The sequence below is a fragment of the Rhea pennata genome, chromosome 23, assembly GCF_028389875.1.
Source record: "Rhea pennata isolate bPtePen1 chromosome 23, bPtePen1.pri, whole genome shotgun sequence".
NCBI lineage: Eukaryota > Metazoa > Chordata > Aves > Rheiformes > Rheidae > Rhea > Rhea pennata.
Genome location: NC_084685.1, coordinates 8,022,178 through 8,038,489, shown reverse-complemented (window position 1 = coordinate 8,038,489; position 16,312 = coordinate 8,022,178). Strand labels below are relative to the sequence as shown.

Below are 16,312 nucleotides of genomic sequence, written 5' to 3'. Positions count from 1 at the left end.
AAGCAACCTCAGGATTTTTGACAAATCCTTTTACCTTAGTTGCTCAGTTTGTTCATCTATAAACTACTATTACAGATATTTTGATGGCTTTAAGGCTTTAAAATACTTCTGACAAAGCAGAGTTTATATAACTTCAAGGCACTATCAATGTTTGCTTCATTCATGACTAGTTTAATTCTAAAACCAGAAACTCTCAATACATGACTTGATCCTTCAGACTATGTCAAAGCAATAACACAGACTACTTCATTAAGCTAAACTTAATTCTTTTAGTCTGAGTTTTATTCAGTAGAATTCACCAACACATTCTGGCCTAGTAAAAGCAGCAGCAGCCAGGTAAAAGTATTTGAAGTCCAGTCTCTGAGAGACTGCAAAATGAGCAGTAACTATCCAGAAGATGGCTTTGTGCCTGGTAAGGGAACAGAGACCAACAGCAACAAAAACCCAAGCACCTGGTATTTTAATTTACCTGTCGTGTTCTTTGTCCACAAGATGGTAACGTGCTCTGAATGCTACCAGGTGAGCATAATACGCTGGTGCAGGTATAGAAACTGAACGTGTACAGCGCACATATGTGTGGCAAAGCTGGTAAGTCAGCAGCTGAAGTTCATCTGCAGTAAAACAGTTATCATCCCACAAAACATGATAGTGTGAGGGACGGCTGGTACCCTAAGAAGAAGGGAACATTGATTCATTTATCTAGCTTTTTCAAACAATCGAGTCAGATTTTTAGACTCGGAAAGGCCAGACTATCTAGTCTGAATTCTTATGAAATGGCAGTCAAAGAAATTTCAGTCTTATGTCAGTTACTTTTAAAGATGAATAACAAACCTACCATTCCCATCAAACACTGTTACTCCAATTATCTTTGCTTGGGGGGTGGGGGAGGAGAAAGCCTTCCAGTCTAAATTTGCCTACACTTGAGCTTCTAGATAACCCTCTACGATCAAAGTCTGCTGCTAGTGTGCGTAAACTGTGATTATGCCATCTCTTAATCACCCTGATTAAAACTGTTTCTCATTTAGACATATTTCCCAGACAAAAAAAATGCATTGCTTTTAACTCTTTCCAGTTAATTAATATCCCATCTTACAAGTATGCATACCAGAAATGGTTCCAGTTTTCTAGAAGTTATCTAGAGTACTGCACAAAAATCTACATTTTTTTTGCTTTGACATAATGTCATCTTGCTTACAAGTTTAACAGTTATAATTGCATTATGCTGGATCAGATTCTTACACACCACCAATTTGCCATGGCTCCCCCTGCACTCTCTAACTTTCACCAGCACTGCCTTACCATTTCTTTCCAGACCATTAAAAAGTATTGAATACTGAGTACATGTCTTAGGAATTTCTAAAAAGTTCTCCATTACACAATCAACTAGCAATTATCTTGAAAGGTGTTGATTTCGGAACATCCCTCTTCCCCCATCTTTTACCACCCCTCGCAAGAGGGTGACATATTAGAGTAAAACCTTCTAGCAGGGCAAGTAAATTAGGTCAATAGTTATCTTTCTGTCAGGCTAGAAGTCTTCCCCCTCTCCTCCTTTTTTTTTTTTTTTTTTTTTTTACATATATATAATCTCAGTTTAGTTTAGATTTATTTATGCAATAAATCAGAACAGAAAAAAAAACATGCCCACCCAGTCTCAAGGAGAATTAATGAGTATGGTCACAAGCTCACATGATAAAAATTTGAAGAGTTATTTTTTTTCCATTTTTAAGCAATATCCCAATACAACTTTTGTCATTAGGTTGGCTTTCCATTGTATTGTTGGCAACACTACATTGTTGGATTTAACTTCTGTACCCTGTAATTCACCAGTCTGCATTTAGTCAGCTAATAATCGACATAGCCTTCAGTCTTTCAAACTCTTACATTTGAAAACGTGATTCAATGTTCATTTCAATATAGCTAAAAATCAGAAAAGCAGCAGGTTTTATTTTCAGAAATAAGAAAGCTCCAAAATAAGTTGACCTCTTCAAAATAAACTCCACAGAAAGAAGTTTCTTAAGTAAAATACTAATACTGTTGGTCTCCAAACAATTTGGTATCTCAGATAAGAACAAAATGACATTTCCCTTCTAAGTAACTGTAACCACATGCTTAAAAAAAAGTTCTAAATTAACATTTACTTGTAAAGAGACAATTATACCTGTATTCCAGCATGGCTACAGAGGTAAAAGTCAAACTCATATGGATGCGTAATGTCTGTATCTACAGTTGTTCCAGCCGGAATGTTGCCGCTTCGTCCAACCTACAGAAGATTTTGTTGAAAATAGTGTCAGCTAGCCACTGCTCATACATCTCAACTGTAATTAAACACACAACTTTCTATTCAGTATACACAACAGTGAAAGAATTGCCTCAGTACTGTTTGGAATGTGTCAATATAGCAGCCTAGGATGCTGGATATGGATGCTGTATGGCTCTCTACCACCACAAGACAGAATATGGCACCCAGAACACTTCAGAACTTCTACTCTTAGGAAGCACATAAATTTGTATTTAGAATCGCACGCTCATGTTTGCATTAACTCACTCAGAAGAGCAGAAATATTAAGGATTCCATCATACTGTATTTTATTCTATTAAGATTTCTGTAGACTTGGTCCTAGACAGTTACAAGAATATTAACTATAGTTCACTGATAAAGACTAGCATTCAGAGCACAACATGACAAAAATGGATGGAGATTTTTTTAAAAAAATGAGTTTACTGTCAAAGATTTTTCTAGCTGGGGCCATATTTTATGTCTATCAATTTGTTTTCTCTAAATGCAGAACAAAAAAACCATCAGACTGACAGAAATCCATGCTTATATGTTCTTCTGCAACATAAGCGCTTGACATCAGGCTTTCCACATAAGGCTACTACGATATGATTACCCTTTCTGTTCTGTCAGCACAAAACAATCGTGTATGATGTCGCTTCTGCACCACAATATAGGTTATTCCAGGCTGGTAATCCTTCTCCAAACTGATGCAGGCTTCTCTAATAGCTAGCAGTTCATAATACAAAACCTGCAGGCACAAGAATAGAATAGTTCAGGTTTACCTCTCCTTATATTCTGCATGCAATGCCTAATAAATTGCTTGCAGTTAACACTAGATTCAACTCTGCTAACACAATTAGTAACCTTAGGAAATTCTGAGAAACATATGGTTTCCAAAGTTTTAAGAGCTCTTCTTTCCAGAGGGTAAAGAGATTATAACCTTTCTTCACCTGACATGCTTAGGAAATTCTCTCCTAAAAAATGACAAAAGTATTTTGTGATAACTTGGTGTTAGTATAAACAATTCAAGCAATATAGCTTATTCAAACATGAGAACTTGAATTATTATGTTACACACAATTATTAAGAAAAAAGCAAAATTAAAAAACACCCCCACAAACAAACCAACCTGTCGAAACTGTCCTTCAGAGACCCCATCCCTATAGAAGATGATTCGTGTGGGCTTGAACCGTGTTGATTTATAAAACTGGATGAGAAGCTCTCTCACCATGGAGGCAAGATCTTGGATGATTTCCTGCCGAGGTCGCTGAACTCTCACTGTGGCACAGTACCGGCTTGGATGAGCATCCATACTACCTACAACCTTCAGGAGAACATTATATGACTAAAGGCTACACGATCAAATCTACAAAAAAATATTAGAACAGTAACAAAAAAAATCTCCAGAAAAGCAATTTTCACATAGATGTTTGCTTTAAAACATTTACCATAAAACTTATAAGCAGAACTCGCAGTAGGCACAAGTTTAATAGTATTGCACCTATGGAAAAGGCCATAAATTTGCCCTACAAGCACCCCAATACACATCTGCAGAATTTATTTGCCTTGGAGTCTTCCTCTTTGTTCTCAGGGCACTAATTCATATTCTCATAATCCAGACTCAGACTGTCCTTTCGTTTTCTTTGAAGTTTTGTCACCTTTTACACAGAAAAAAAGCTTCACTTTGCCTTAGTTACTTTAAGGCAAGGAGGCAGTTTTCATAACTGCAATGGATGCCAAATAAAATACCAAGGGGCCAACATTATCAAGGCACTGCTCAAGCATTCAGTCACCACCTTAGTCTGCTGTACTGCACAAACACAAAAGGTAGGAAGCATTAAAAACACTCCTGCCAAGTTCAGCTTTTAATTACTTTTTCTTCCTTCCAAGCAGCAAAATATTATTAACATTATGAAGGTGCATTATTTCCTTTAGAATATTTTTGCAGAAGTGTATTATTTAATATTTAATATAATTATTTAATAAATATTATTTAATATTTATGTCGATTTAAAATTTAAAATGCCCAAAAAAATAATCTGAAGCATCAAGAAGCATTTTTCTTTTGAAGATGCACGATTTCTAATAAAGCTGGAAATCTATACAGAGAGCTGGCATAAACCCTGAAAGATATTTTACACAAAGTAAGGAGTTGCATATATATGCTTTGAGAACTTTATATGATTTTCTACTCTATCTGAGATGAATTAATATGCTGATTTAATAAAACTTACAGCAGCTATGGAAGGCTTCTTTCCATCTCCAGCAGGAGGGTGCGTGACATCTGCTCCCAAAAAGATCACTGGCTGCTGGAACACAGAAGGTCTAAAAAAAAATTAGTAGGTGAGTAATTGGTGCAGGGTTACTGGGTATTGTTCAATACAGGGTTTTGTCTGTATATTAGTTTTTCAGCTAAGCTATAGACAGAAATTCCTTCTTACCAGGTACTCTGACCAAACAATGAAATTTGTGTGCAATATACAAACTTCTACAATACTACTGTAGTCATTCTGAAATACACTGCTGTTTAACTGTATCATGATTCTACTAGAAAAAAGGCTTAAAAGCAGCACGTTAACACTGAAAATTGATTACAATAGTGCTTGGAGGCCAGCTAAGCACCACTTAGTCTGTGACATCAGCCATGCCAGAAATGGCCAAGTGCAGTAGCTCATACATTATTCTGTCTTACAAAATAAAAACAGCAGAACGATCTCCCAATGCATTCAAAATACTCTTCCAAGTGCCATTGTTTAATGTTTACACTTTGGTTCTAAGACTTCCTGAGAGCTTAGGAAAGAATTTCTAAGGCTCATACTCTAGAATTTACTCTGGATTGCTACTCTGCATTATGCACACTTCTACTCTTTCAGAGAATAGATATGCTCAAAAGCTAGAGACAATCAGAATTTCTAGTCTTCAGGGCAGATAGACCTGTGTTTTTTAACAAGTTTTCATATATGAAAGATACGAGTGTACATGGGTTGGACTGATAGAACCTTATCAGTGTAGGTTTAAAGCAGCTGGACCAAACATGAGAGCACAGAGAATAGCTATGCAAAGAAAAAGTGTGAGATTAATTACCGAGCCTATTAAAGTGAGAGAAATGAGATGCCTTCAATATACACTCTAGTAGTAACACATTGGTGTGTTAAGCAAAAGTGGCATTCTTCCGTCCTGTACACTCCTAAACCTCCAGAGAATATCTCAATACATTAAGTATTTCAGCATCTGTAGAACTGGAATTTCTCTTCAAATTTTTGCTATTAACCAAACATTTGGTAAAAACCTTGGCTCAAGATCTAACTCACAGGCCAACAGCTACTCAGAGCCATGTCAGAAAAACAGTATTTTTCAAATCTCATATACCATACTGAGAAGGATATTTCAAACTTAAAACCTTGGCCAACTTTAAATTCTGGGTGCTAAATATAAAACTTAACCACATCTTTTAAGACAAAACCTAAATCAGTCTCCATAAAGACTCTTACCGTTGATGAGGTACAAGGATATTGTTGATTCCTCCTAGCTTAACATTAATCTTCAGGCACAGATTTGATAGGGTTTGTGGAGATGTTTTGATAACATTTTTGACTTGAACACACTGCGTGGCCATTCCTAACAGTGTATCTCCCACACGCTTCACCTCCGCTGAGAAGCAAACATTAAGATAAAATTTAACTTCATTTGAAATTATTGCTACATTATTGTTTTGATCTTAGTCAAAATAATTCAAATACACATCCTGTTCCATTAATTTTCAATTTAGCTGCACATTCAAATCTGATTCCCACTCATTGTAACTTCAGACAAAACATGGTTTTCCAATGTCTAAAGAACGATCCCGAAGAATTTTCTAACATATGCTGAGCTGCAAATGCCTCACAACACCACCAGAGAGAAAAGGTACAGCCCTAGCTATTTCCTTACCATATACTGGCGTTTTCCCTGGCAGGATGACAATGATAAGTTGAAGCCCTGAATAGGTGTTCTTGAGGTGTCGAAACATGGGCTCCACGCTGTCTGCACCTTGTGCATATTTACAGAAACAGGGCTGGCCTTGGATCGGCATCCCTGCATCCTTAGAGATCTTGCGCAGCTGGTCTGTAAAACCCCTAGAGATAAGAAGTTTATTCAACTTTTATAGTACCAGTAATACAAAACATCCCAAGAAGGGGACAGAAGAACAGTCTCTTTCAAATGAAGAACAAGGTTCCAAATAGCTTTTAAAGCAGCATTTTTAAAGCATTCATTATGCAGAAGGTATATAGCCTTGAAACATCATAAACTAGAATTGACCGGGAAAAAAAAACACCAAACAAGTTTAGGGGCCTTCAGTAATCCATTCAAAATGCTAGAAAGCAGTAACATTACAGGACCAAAACACTACAATGTATCTGAGCACAGTTTTTTGGGTTTTTTGGGGTTTTTTGTTTTTTTGGTTTTTTTTGGACTGTAACATCCAGCAAGAAATTAGTGTCTTGGATTCTCTTTCTAGCATCATAGAGGATTACAGTCAGATAAAATATTCATTAGGAAGTCCTATGTTCAAGATTCCATTAAGATGGCTTCGTTAAAAGAACAGTCCAAAATCTGAACTATGACATGCCTTACTTCAATATTTCTTCTCTGCATTGTCTCTGTGTTGCAAAACAAGCTATGGCCCACATTTTGATCTCAACACCAGTGTGAAACTGCTTTCCTCGCATGTCCCATACTCCATGGCTTGGAGTTGCCACTGTTCGATTCTATGGAAATAAAAGAAAAGTTGATATTCAAGTGACTGAAAAAGTAAAAGCCTATGTTATTTACAATTTCAGGATAACACAGAGCTCACATTCAGATTCTGACTCTGTACTACAGAAGACAATAAAACTGGCTGAAATATTCAAGTTACTGAAAATCATCCTTCAAAATCAAATAGAAACAAAAACCAAAAGTACAAAAGCGCCCTCACCCGTCCTCCGTATTGTAACATCGGAGCTGGGAGCACACGCCCTGTCACATGGGCCATCTCATCCCGGACTTTGAACTGAAACTCTTGAACGAATGGATCTGCATCATAATTTGCACTTCTTACCTAGGGGAAGAAGAGTTTTTCCACATTACAGAAATGTCTGATTATAACTCATATATAAGCGTAAAAGGAATGTTGCAGAAGTGTTCTCCAAAGACTCTTTTCCTCAACAAAGGTTCATATACAACTGTTCAACACCATTAAGTTATCAGAAGTGAAAAAAACTATACCGTGAGATACATTGGATAAAAAAATATTTTTTCCCTCAATTACTCAAGTACATTTGATTTTCCTTAACAAAAGCATTCTGGTTCAAAAAGTATTCCATCAAACAGCTTTACCATGTGGAACAATACAGATTTGAACAAATTAGTCAACTGATTCTCTCACTAGAGGATAGAAGAGCAATCTGTTTTGATTTCCATTCTTGATCACACTTTCAGATATAAGATATGGTGATATTATTTTTCAAAAGAGTTATTAAACTGCACTTAACTAGGTTAGCATATACATGAAAATGCTCATTCATTATACGCTTATTCAAGAATACCTTGTTTTTTCCCAGCACAGATGAAAAAGTCCTCTCCCTTAGAGAGGAAGGCACACAAAATTACACAGATTTAACTGCTTTAATTACTGTAGAATGTTACACATTCACGTTTTCTGCATATTACAGAACACTCAACTATTAGTTCCGAGTAGTTCCATAAACTACTTGGAAGTCATTGCAAAGACCAGAACACGTAAGTGTACTTCCAAACATTGGACTTGCACTATTACTACTTTTAAATAAAACATTTAAAAAGTAGTTAAAAATCTATTAGGTTAAGGATTAAAAGGAAGGAATGAAAAGATGCTGTTGGTCATACATGAAGTTTTTCCACAACAAGAAGTTTAGTCTGAATGTCTGATTAAAGGTTATTAATTCAGGAAGCCTACAATAGGCTTTAGCAGAGCTACTTAAGATATTTCCTGCAAATAAAGCAGTAGCCAAAGTCCAGCAAAAGAATTGTCAGGCTGAGGTCAAGACATGAATCTTGTCTTGTCCAGTATCATTTAGTGAGGATTATCATACAGTCTGAAATTAAAGAACTAACCAATCTGCTTATTTCCTCTTGTCTATCTGGAGCAGATCTTGCTGTTGCCTTTATCATAGTTGATGTCTGATTGTCTGTTAGCTTCTTGATACATCGCTGGCCAGCTACAATGTTACATACCTTTAAAGAAAAATCAGAAATGTCACATGCAATAGAAGTATTTAGAAGTAGATCCACGTAACTCTACATATACAACACTGCACCATCACTATAAAAAAACCTCCAGTGGGTTTAAGCAATGGCACACTTTTTTCCAAAAGTTCTAAACTTTAAAGCACATTTTAAATGCAGATAGACTATCTTTAGAGAGATAAAGCAAAGAACAGGTAAGGAATATGTAGATGTACAAAACCATTTGTACTGCAAGGTGCACTACTTGTTAACATTCTGCAAAAACAGCCTACCAGTAACATGATGATTTATCAGAATAAGTTCATTACTTCTAAAGGCAGGTAGGTGTGTTTCTGTTCTTGTCCCACTTGCAGGCAAGGAAGATGAGGATATTTCAACTGGAGGTTGTATTTTTCTCTGAAATACTGTGCTACTGTTCTCTCCACAGTCTGGCCATTTTCTAATTGTAAAGGGAAGCTGAAAAGACATACGTTTTAATCACACATGTACTGAAAACTTAGTGGGAAAGTATCAACATTCTCAAAATGAGTAAAATATTAGGTCCTGCTGCACATTCAGCACTAAGCTATTGCACAGTTTATGCTCTGACAAATAGCATCTTACGTTTGATGACTTGCAGGCCTTCTTGTTACGTTACAAACACGGTATTTCCGTCTCATTGTTCCACAATGAGTCACTTCTACCTTTAGACCTGCATGAAAGCACCAAAAAACCTGATGTCATACCCACACAAAGACATTTGCACAGGAGACACAAGGTTGCTTATAACAGAACATCTTCTAATTAAGCAGCTTTGAGGATCACAGCTCAAACAGCACAATACTAGAAATTACTATTCTCTAAACATTTTGCTTTCATTGTAATATGATTTTTAACTGATCGGGTACTTTCCTCAAAATCAAATCCTAATATATAATGAAGTTCAGTGTCATCTGAATTTCTCACACTTTCATTTAACAGGCATGTAACTAGTCTCAGACACCCCGAGGGCTGCTTTCAACAGTCTTTTGTTCTCATTCTCCATGTCATGTTCCTCTTACAGCAAGCAGCTCCAATGGCATTGATATTGAAAGGACAAAAGCAGATTTCTACCTTATTTTCCATTTTTCCTTAGTATTAAAGCCACATTCAGTCTTTAATTTTCTTCACTTTCACTGGTCAAGTTTAACTTCTTTAAGTTCTGAGCAGCTGAAGATCTACTCCAAAAGCACCCAGCCCACTGCCAGGCTACCTGCCACAGACATGACTCTGCACCCACAGTAAAACAGACAGCAATAATGGTAGCTTCAATAACTATTTGGTGGCCTTTTCTATTAATTGTGCATGCATTGTCTCTACTGTACATACAGAACAGATTCAACATCTGCCAGAAATATTGAGCTTACAACGTAAGTGCTGTGTAGCACGGGCACATCAGTATGCCTTTCTCTAGTCCCATGAAAAAAAAGGCAGTTGAAAGCAGAGCACTGCTACCCAAATAATTCAACCCACAGTCCACTATTAAAAGCTTTGGGGAAAGAACTGGATGTCTTGCCCTGTTGAGGCTTATTTGGATTGTAGAGCACAGACTGAATGGCCCACATCAAGTCAGGTTCTTGGGTACCAGATGGGCCACGATTAATTTACTAGGGGCACAGGCCTCACAAAGAAGTATTAACTGTACTTCACTGATTCCTAACACCACTAATTGCAACATTAACATAACATTATGTAGAGGATGGCAAAACCAAAGAAATCAGCCACCACCGGCCTGCACAGCATTCAGATAAAATACCAAAAACAAATCACGAAACACTGTGGCCAAACAGAAAAGGGCACTCAATACATAAGATAACTGGAATCCATTCACTGCTTCGTCATTAATCTGCTGCGATGCTACAGAAGGCACCTGCCTCCCACAGAGCTGTTCATAGAGACTGGAAATTCTTTAATGCAGGATTTGCTTAACTATATGTGATCACAATATCCTGGCTGGAACATCTGGATACTACAATAACACAAATAAAATACTGACAGCAAAGGTAACCTTTCAGTATTTTCCAACTATAGCAACATAAAGTATCTGAGGCATCTGAGATCAAGAAGAAACAGCTTCTCCTTTTCCAGTTATGTCTTACAAAATAAAAATCAAACAGACAACAGTGAAAAGGATACATGCAAGGACTATTACAAAGTAATTCATTAAAGTTTTTTTTTAAAAAAAATGATGGCTATTCCATGAACACACTATTTTTTGACTATAGTTTAGATTTACTTTTTTGCTGGCAATAATTTAATAGACTAATCTTGCATCAAGTAACACAACCATTTCAGAGAGTTCAGAGTTCTCTTTCAAGGCTTCTTTCTCTGCAAATTATACTGGAATGAAGGGATGTGGGAAAACACAAAGCAAAACAACATATATGGAGTGAAACTACTCAAACTAGCAGCTTATGCAACTCCTTTGGAATGGAACTTGGCTCTCAGCTGCAAGTCAGCATGTTGTACTTGTTTTTCCATACGGAAATAAATTATTGGAAGTCACTGCAATAGCATACTTTCAAAGAATCAATGATGCTGGCTTTGAAATCAATGCTCACTTTGCCTCAGTATTTAAAGAGCAGCAGAGCTAAACCACAGTACCACTATGGCTTTACTGACACTGGCTTATAAAAGGTCAGCCATGCAGCAAGGCAACAGCTGCTTACCTCTAACCAGGCAACAACCACCACACGTGCTCTTTTCCTCTTTAAGTCAAGGGGAAAAACTCTCATTTTTTATTTCTAGTTTCTGTAGTCACATTGTTTCATATAAGTCTAGAACTACAAACAGCATATATTGCAATGCTCCTGGCAGTTCTACGGCCCTTTTAACGCATGCTAACTAGGAGGCTTTCACTTAAAACATGTCCCTTAAAACTAGCTCGAATGCATTGCTTGGGACCAAATAGATACATTTCTACTCACCCTTTATCTCTTTGGTGAATTTTACCCGATGAGAATCAGTCAGAGGTCTTGGTTGTTCATCAATATTATGAATGTCAAGAACTTCACACATAAATTGAATTACAGGTTGTGCTTTGTAGAAGGCAGTGGCAGAAACTAAAGAAAAGAACATTAAGAGTAAAATAATCCAAATCAATGTTATGAAGCAGTAGATAAATGAAAGATTTTTAAAATTCAAAGTGGTCCCCAAGCAAACGTTCTGAAGCACTTAGTTTTTCAAAACAGATTTTTGCAACAATCAAGCATACAAAAGCCAGCGTAAGGCCCACAGTGACACATCAGCCTCTAGCAGTCATCCTGCAACTACTTTGCATTTTAGGGTTTTGAAAGGGTGTTTCCACAAATAACACCTTTCCTAGAGAGCTGTCATGTCCTAAACAGACATACTCTTTCAAGTCAGAATGGAGCTACAAACAGAGACTGTATTAAGAAATATACCTCTATTGAATATTTTTTTAATATGAGAAGGTAAGGATATTAAATATGCAATGTTATTTTGTCATTTGGTGACATGATCTGCTCAATTACTGAAATAATATGTGACTAGACACATGAGCACTATTTTAATTACAATACAGATTAGAGTGTGGTGGTTAGTGTAAACCTTGAACTACCAAAACATCTTTTGCCTTCCATACATATTAATGATACAATCACATTAAGTGACAATATACTGTTTTAAAACAGGACAGTTGATTCATTCCATGGAATTAAGTCCATAAGCAGTTTGCTTGGCAAAGTTATAATCAACCGAAACAACACTTTTTAGCAACAAATGTGAGGTGACACCAGCCACAGCTCAAATATAAGCAAACTATTCCCATATGCTTAGAACTTCAAATAGCAGCAAAAATGATTATGAAATAGTTGACAAGAATTTTATGTTTTCCAGATTTTGCATACCAAAACCACCACATCTCTATACTAATACAATAAAACATTCTCCAAACATGCGTCACTCCAGCAGGCTGCCAACTTCACATGACGCACTCTGGCCAACACCCCCGGATGTCAATTACTGAATGAATACAAATAGCTTACACCCCCAACGACAGGCAATGTGGTTTGTCTCCCAGGGCAACAACAGCGATACGGAGGGAAACAATTTTTGCATAGAACCTTGCATGCGTTAAGCGATCAAAAGAAATTCAAATGATGTGATCTGAACGTAATCTTTGCAGCCTCGAAACAAAGTGATCATCCTATACACTGCAGTTTAAAGAAAAAATTCTCAAGTTTCTCATCCACAGAACGGAATGAAAAATTTCTCCTGTAAGAACTATGTTCTTAAAGTGGTAAGAAAAACTTGCTTTACAGAAAGTAATAATGCAGTACATTATAAATGACTGTAAATTAATATTCCTGCCACTAAAAGTAGTTATCATCATCTAGCATACAGATAGCAATACTAGTTAATTCCCAGACAAGATTTTTTTTACATTCATTTTTTCAAACAGTAATTATATCACAGTTGCTCTTTGAAGGGTAATTTTAAAAAGAACAAACCAATTTGAAATCAAATGAATGTCACTATCCAGAATTTCAACGTATCAGAACACCAGACTTGCACATTTGCACATCTGTGGCATTTTAATTATACTCTAAGGCAGACACTACACAGCCTGACTTAAAGAGCTTAGTACAGTGAAAAAGACAGGCTATTTCAGTTGGTTTTATAAAGCATTTCAAATGCAGTGATTATAAAATGTGTATTAGAGAAAGCTTTAGGCAACACTCATCTCTGAAACGCTGACATTTTTCAATGTTGGTTTTAACTACTAAATACTCAAATGAACGCTTACAGAACTTTCTACTAACAAGGAGTCCAAAACATGCTCTAGTTGATCAAAAAAGCATTCATCTGGGACTTCAACAGGTGCCACAAAGCAGACCTGACTTTGCATGGTTAAAGAAAAAAAAAAAAAAAGGTCTCTATTAGCGCTATTATAAAATACATCACAAATATTTGTGTATTTTAGAGTTTATATGGAAGTAAAAAGCAACACCTACTGTGGAGCTACTTCAGTAATCAACAGCCGTACGGAGACATTATCTTGAACAGTTTTATCAACATTACTGTGGATGTACTAATACAGAAAGAAGGCATAGCTATGCCATGCTTTTCCTTCATTTTGAGGGGAAGAGGGGTGGTACTGGTTGGTTGTTTTAGCATGGCAGCTATACTTCTGCCCATCACTGACTTGATGATGAATCCTAATTTTTTTTTTGGATTTCTAGGTCACCTTTGCCACAGAGGTCTAGTCTGAACTGGCTGAACAGGAAGCCAAAGTACGCACACATATACTTCACTACTACAGTCTCACTCTACTTTTGTGATTACAGCTGACACAGAAGGCTGGTTTTATAGTTAATGCTGTGTTTCATAAGGATATACTAAATCTTCAAACTGAGCAAAGAGATTTAAGTAATTTTCTGGTGAAAACCAAGTCTTTTGCAGATCACCTGTATATAAAGCAATTAAAGTTTCAAAGTTTTCTTATTCTGCTAGAATTTGTACCACAATATCTCAAATCATAACTCTATCTTGACAATCAGTGTAGCGGATTGCTTCCCATAATTAAATTCCTCTGTTCAGAAGACAACAGAAGTTAATACCACCCAAAAATGTATCACAAACTCAGGCATATGACAAATGTCATGGCAAAGTCATTTTTACTCTTGCAGACATTTCTCATCTTCACTCTTAGCCCTGAATTCCAACTTACCATCAATATTGAGCATCATTTTCCACATGGCAGGCCGAACAGACTGATGGAATCCAAACCAGACCTCCCTACCACCTCCCAGGGGGTGATCATAGCCTTCTGGAGCTGAGAAAAAGGAGCGGCCCACTGGGGTATACCTATTAAAAAAGGTGACCACATACATTTGGAAAGCAATACCATGAACAAAAATTTTTTTTTTAACTTTGTAAGAAGGATTACAACATAGAACATTATTCTCTCTTCGTAATTTTGTGCATCAGAAATCTATGCATCCAGAAAAAAGCTTAAACAACACATTCTGAATGCTGGTGTTCCCACTGCAGTGCTTTAAATTTAGAAAAACATTTAATAGTTTTTGAAATTCAACCACTTTCAGTTTTTACAACAAATCAAACTAAATTAACTTACCCTTTCTGATCTTTCACCTCAATAAAATATAATCTCTATCATAACATATATTCTGTACAAGTGTTGTATATTACTGGACTGATCCTCAAATATAATTTTCCTTGTTTTACTAGGGGATATTTGCTTACTTCTCTCTAACAGTCTACAGTGTATTAATTGTGGTGGAAACAAAGAACTAGAGAAACTAATGTCTCTCTGAGCTAGGAAACAGATGTTCAGATGTTCACAAATCTCCATGCTTGCTTACCTTTAGAATGGACAGATATCATACAGAGGTTATCGTCTTTCACGTTACTTTGAGATATGCGCTAGCTGGGAAGCTCTTGCTACCATAAAATTACTTGTAATTTTTTGAGAGTCAGTTACACTCAATGAAAAACAGTAGTGCAAACCTATCTGTATGTATCAAGCTAGTAATCAAACTTTAAGGGTAATTTCCATTGAGAAATAAAGCAAAATTAATTTGGCCTTCTCTAATGTTTCAAGGTTTTGAGATAAGCAGTAATAAACATGGCTAAAGCATGTATTCAGTCTGAAGTGCTTACTGAAAACATGAGAAGCACACACCACTGTTGGTATATCAATGAATTAAAAAGATACTTTCACATAGTATCACCACATGCATGATACTTGGCTCAATTAAAGCAGAAAACATAAGGGCAGTGCTACAGCATCCTGCAATCCTTCAATATTTCAATTAAGACATACTATAAGTGCTTCCTGTTTCTCGATCATTTCCAGAAAAATATATCACCTGCTCTAGAATTCAAAAGCCTGCAAAAACACACACTTTACGGAATTAGCTTCATTCTTCCCAGTCTGGCTAATCAGATGTGCTGTATAAGGTGAATGCTCAATTTATTTTCTTTTCACTTGTGAAGAAATAGGAATGAAGGTCTATATCCCAATGGGGATACTTCAGATAAAGATAGACTGCAGGAAGACAGTGAACCTACTTCATGGAGGGTAGGTGTCGTAGCACCACATCGACAGCATGAACAGGGTTAGTGCTGATTGGTTTGTCTAGTTCCAGAGGCTCAGGCAAGGTTCTTCCTGTCAAAACTTCATGCAGCAAGTGCCAGCTCACCCGAGAAACAAACTTTATCGACACTTTGAAGGGACGATCTTTTCCTCCTTCTCCTGGCAAAGTCACATCCAAATCCACCTATTGGGGAGTGGAAGAAAGAAAAAGAAAATGGCTGTTTAGTCCTTGAGTCTGCTAAGCCTGTGTTTGTCCCATATGTCTAATATCTGAAAGCAATCGGGTACTGAAGAACCACCATTTCTTGCATTTATTGAACTGGAAAGCTCAAAAAGGAGAACTGTATAACGTGAAAACGACATCAGCTCTTAGGTTCAGCCCAATAGCAGGGACAAGGTACCTGCTTTCTGAACAGTACTTTCATGGTTCACTTTGTCAGCATTGCTATTAATGACAATATAAACAATATTTCTGCCCTGAACAAGACTGAAGAAGGGGACAAAACCTGCTTTCCAGTCGCTATATTTTTGCGAGTCTGTTTCGAAGCTATAACCATGCTTAGACCACTTCAGCCCTTCCATTCTAGCAGTCTATACCATTTACAGAAAAAAAAGTCCATTTAACAAAACCTTGTAAAAATAGTATTTTGAAAGCATGGTTTCAAGAAAACTTTTGGTTTTAACTAAAA

General features: G+C 36.6%; 1 protein-coding gene across 1 annotated transcript in view; it reads right to left on the bottom strand.

Moving 5' to 3' along the window:
- The window catches only part of LOC134150413 (protein argonaute-3), a 40,015-nt gene that overhangs the window by 11,806 nt on the left and 11,897 nt on the right, over window positions 1–16,312 (bottom strand). Inside the window, exons 4-18 of the mRNA XM_062594322.1 lie at window positions 15,599–15,807; window positions 14,235–14,371; window positions 11,470–11,604; window positions 9,128–9,215; window positions 8,833–8,980; window positions 8,393–8,512; window positions 7,236–7,358; window positions 6,893–7,026; window positions 6,209–6,393; window positions 5,770–5,929; window positions 4,513–4,603; window positions 3,408–3,602; window positions 2,892–3,026; window positions 2,159–2,260; window positions 470–669 (exon numbers count right to left, since the gene is read on the bottom strand). Of these exons, the coding sequence (XP_062450306.1) occupies window positions 470–669; window positions 2,159–2,260; window positions 2,892–3,026; window positions 3,408–3,602; window positions 4,513–4,603; window positions 5,770–5,929; window positions 6,209–6,393; window positions 6,893–7,026; window positions 7,236–7,358; window positions 8,393–8,512; window positions 8,833–8,980; window positions 9,128–9,215; window positions 11,470–11,604; window positions 14,235–14,371; window positions 15,599–15,807 (2,162 nt within the window). The remainder of the gene's footprint in view (window positions 1–469; window positions 670–2,158; window positions 2,261–2,891; window positions 3,027–3,407; window positions 3,603–4,512; window positions 4,604–5,769; window positions 5,930–6,208; window positions 6,394–6,892; window positions 7,027–7,235; window positions 7,359–8,392; window positions 8,513–8,832; window positions 8,981–9,127; window positions 9,216–11,469; window positions 11,605–14,234; window positions 14,372–15,598; window positions 15,808–16,312) is intronic.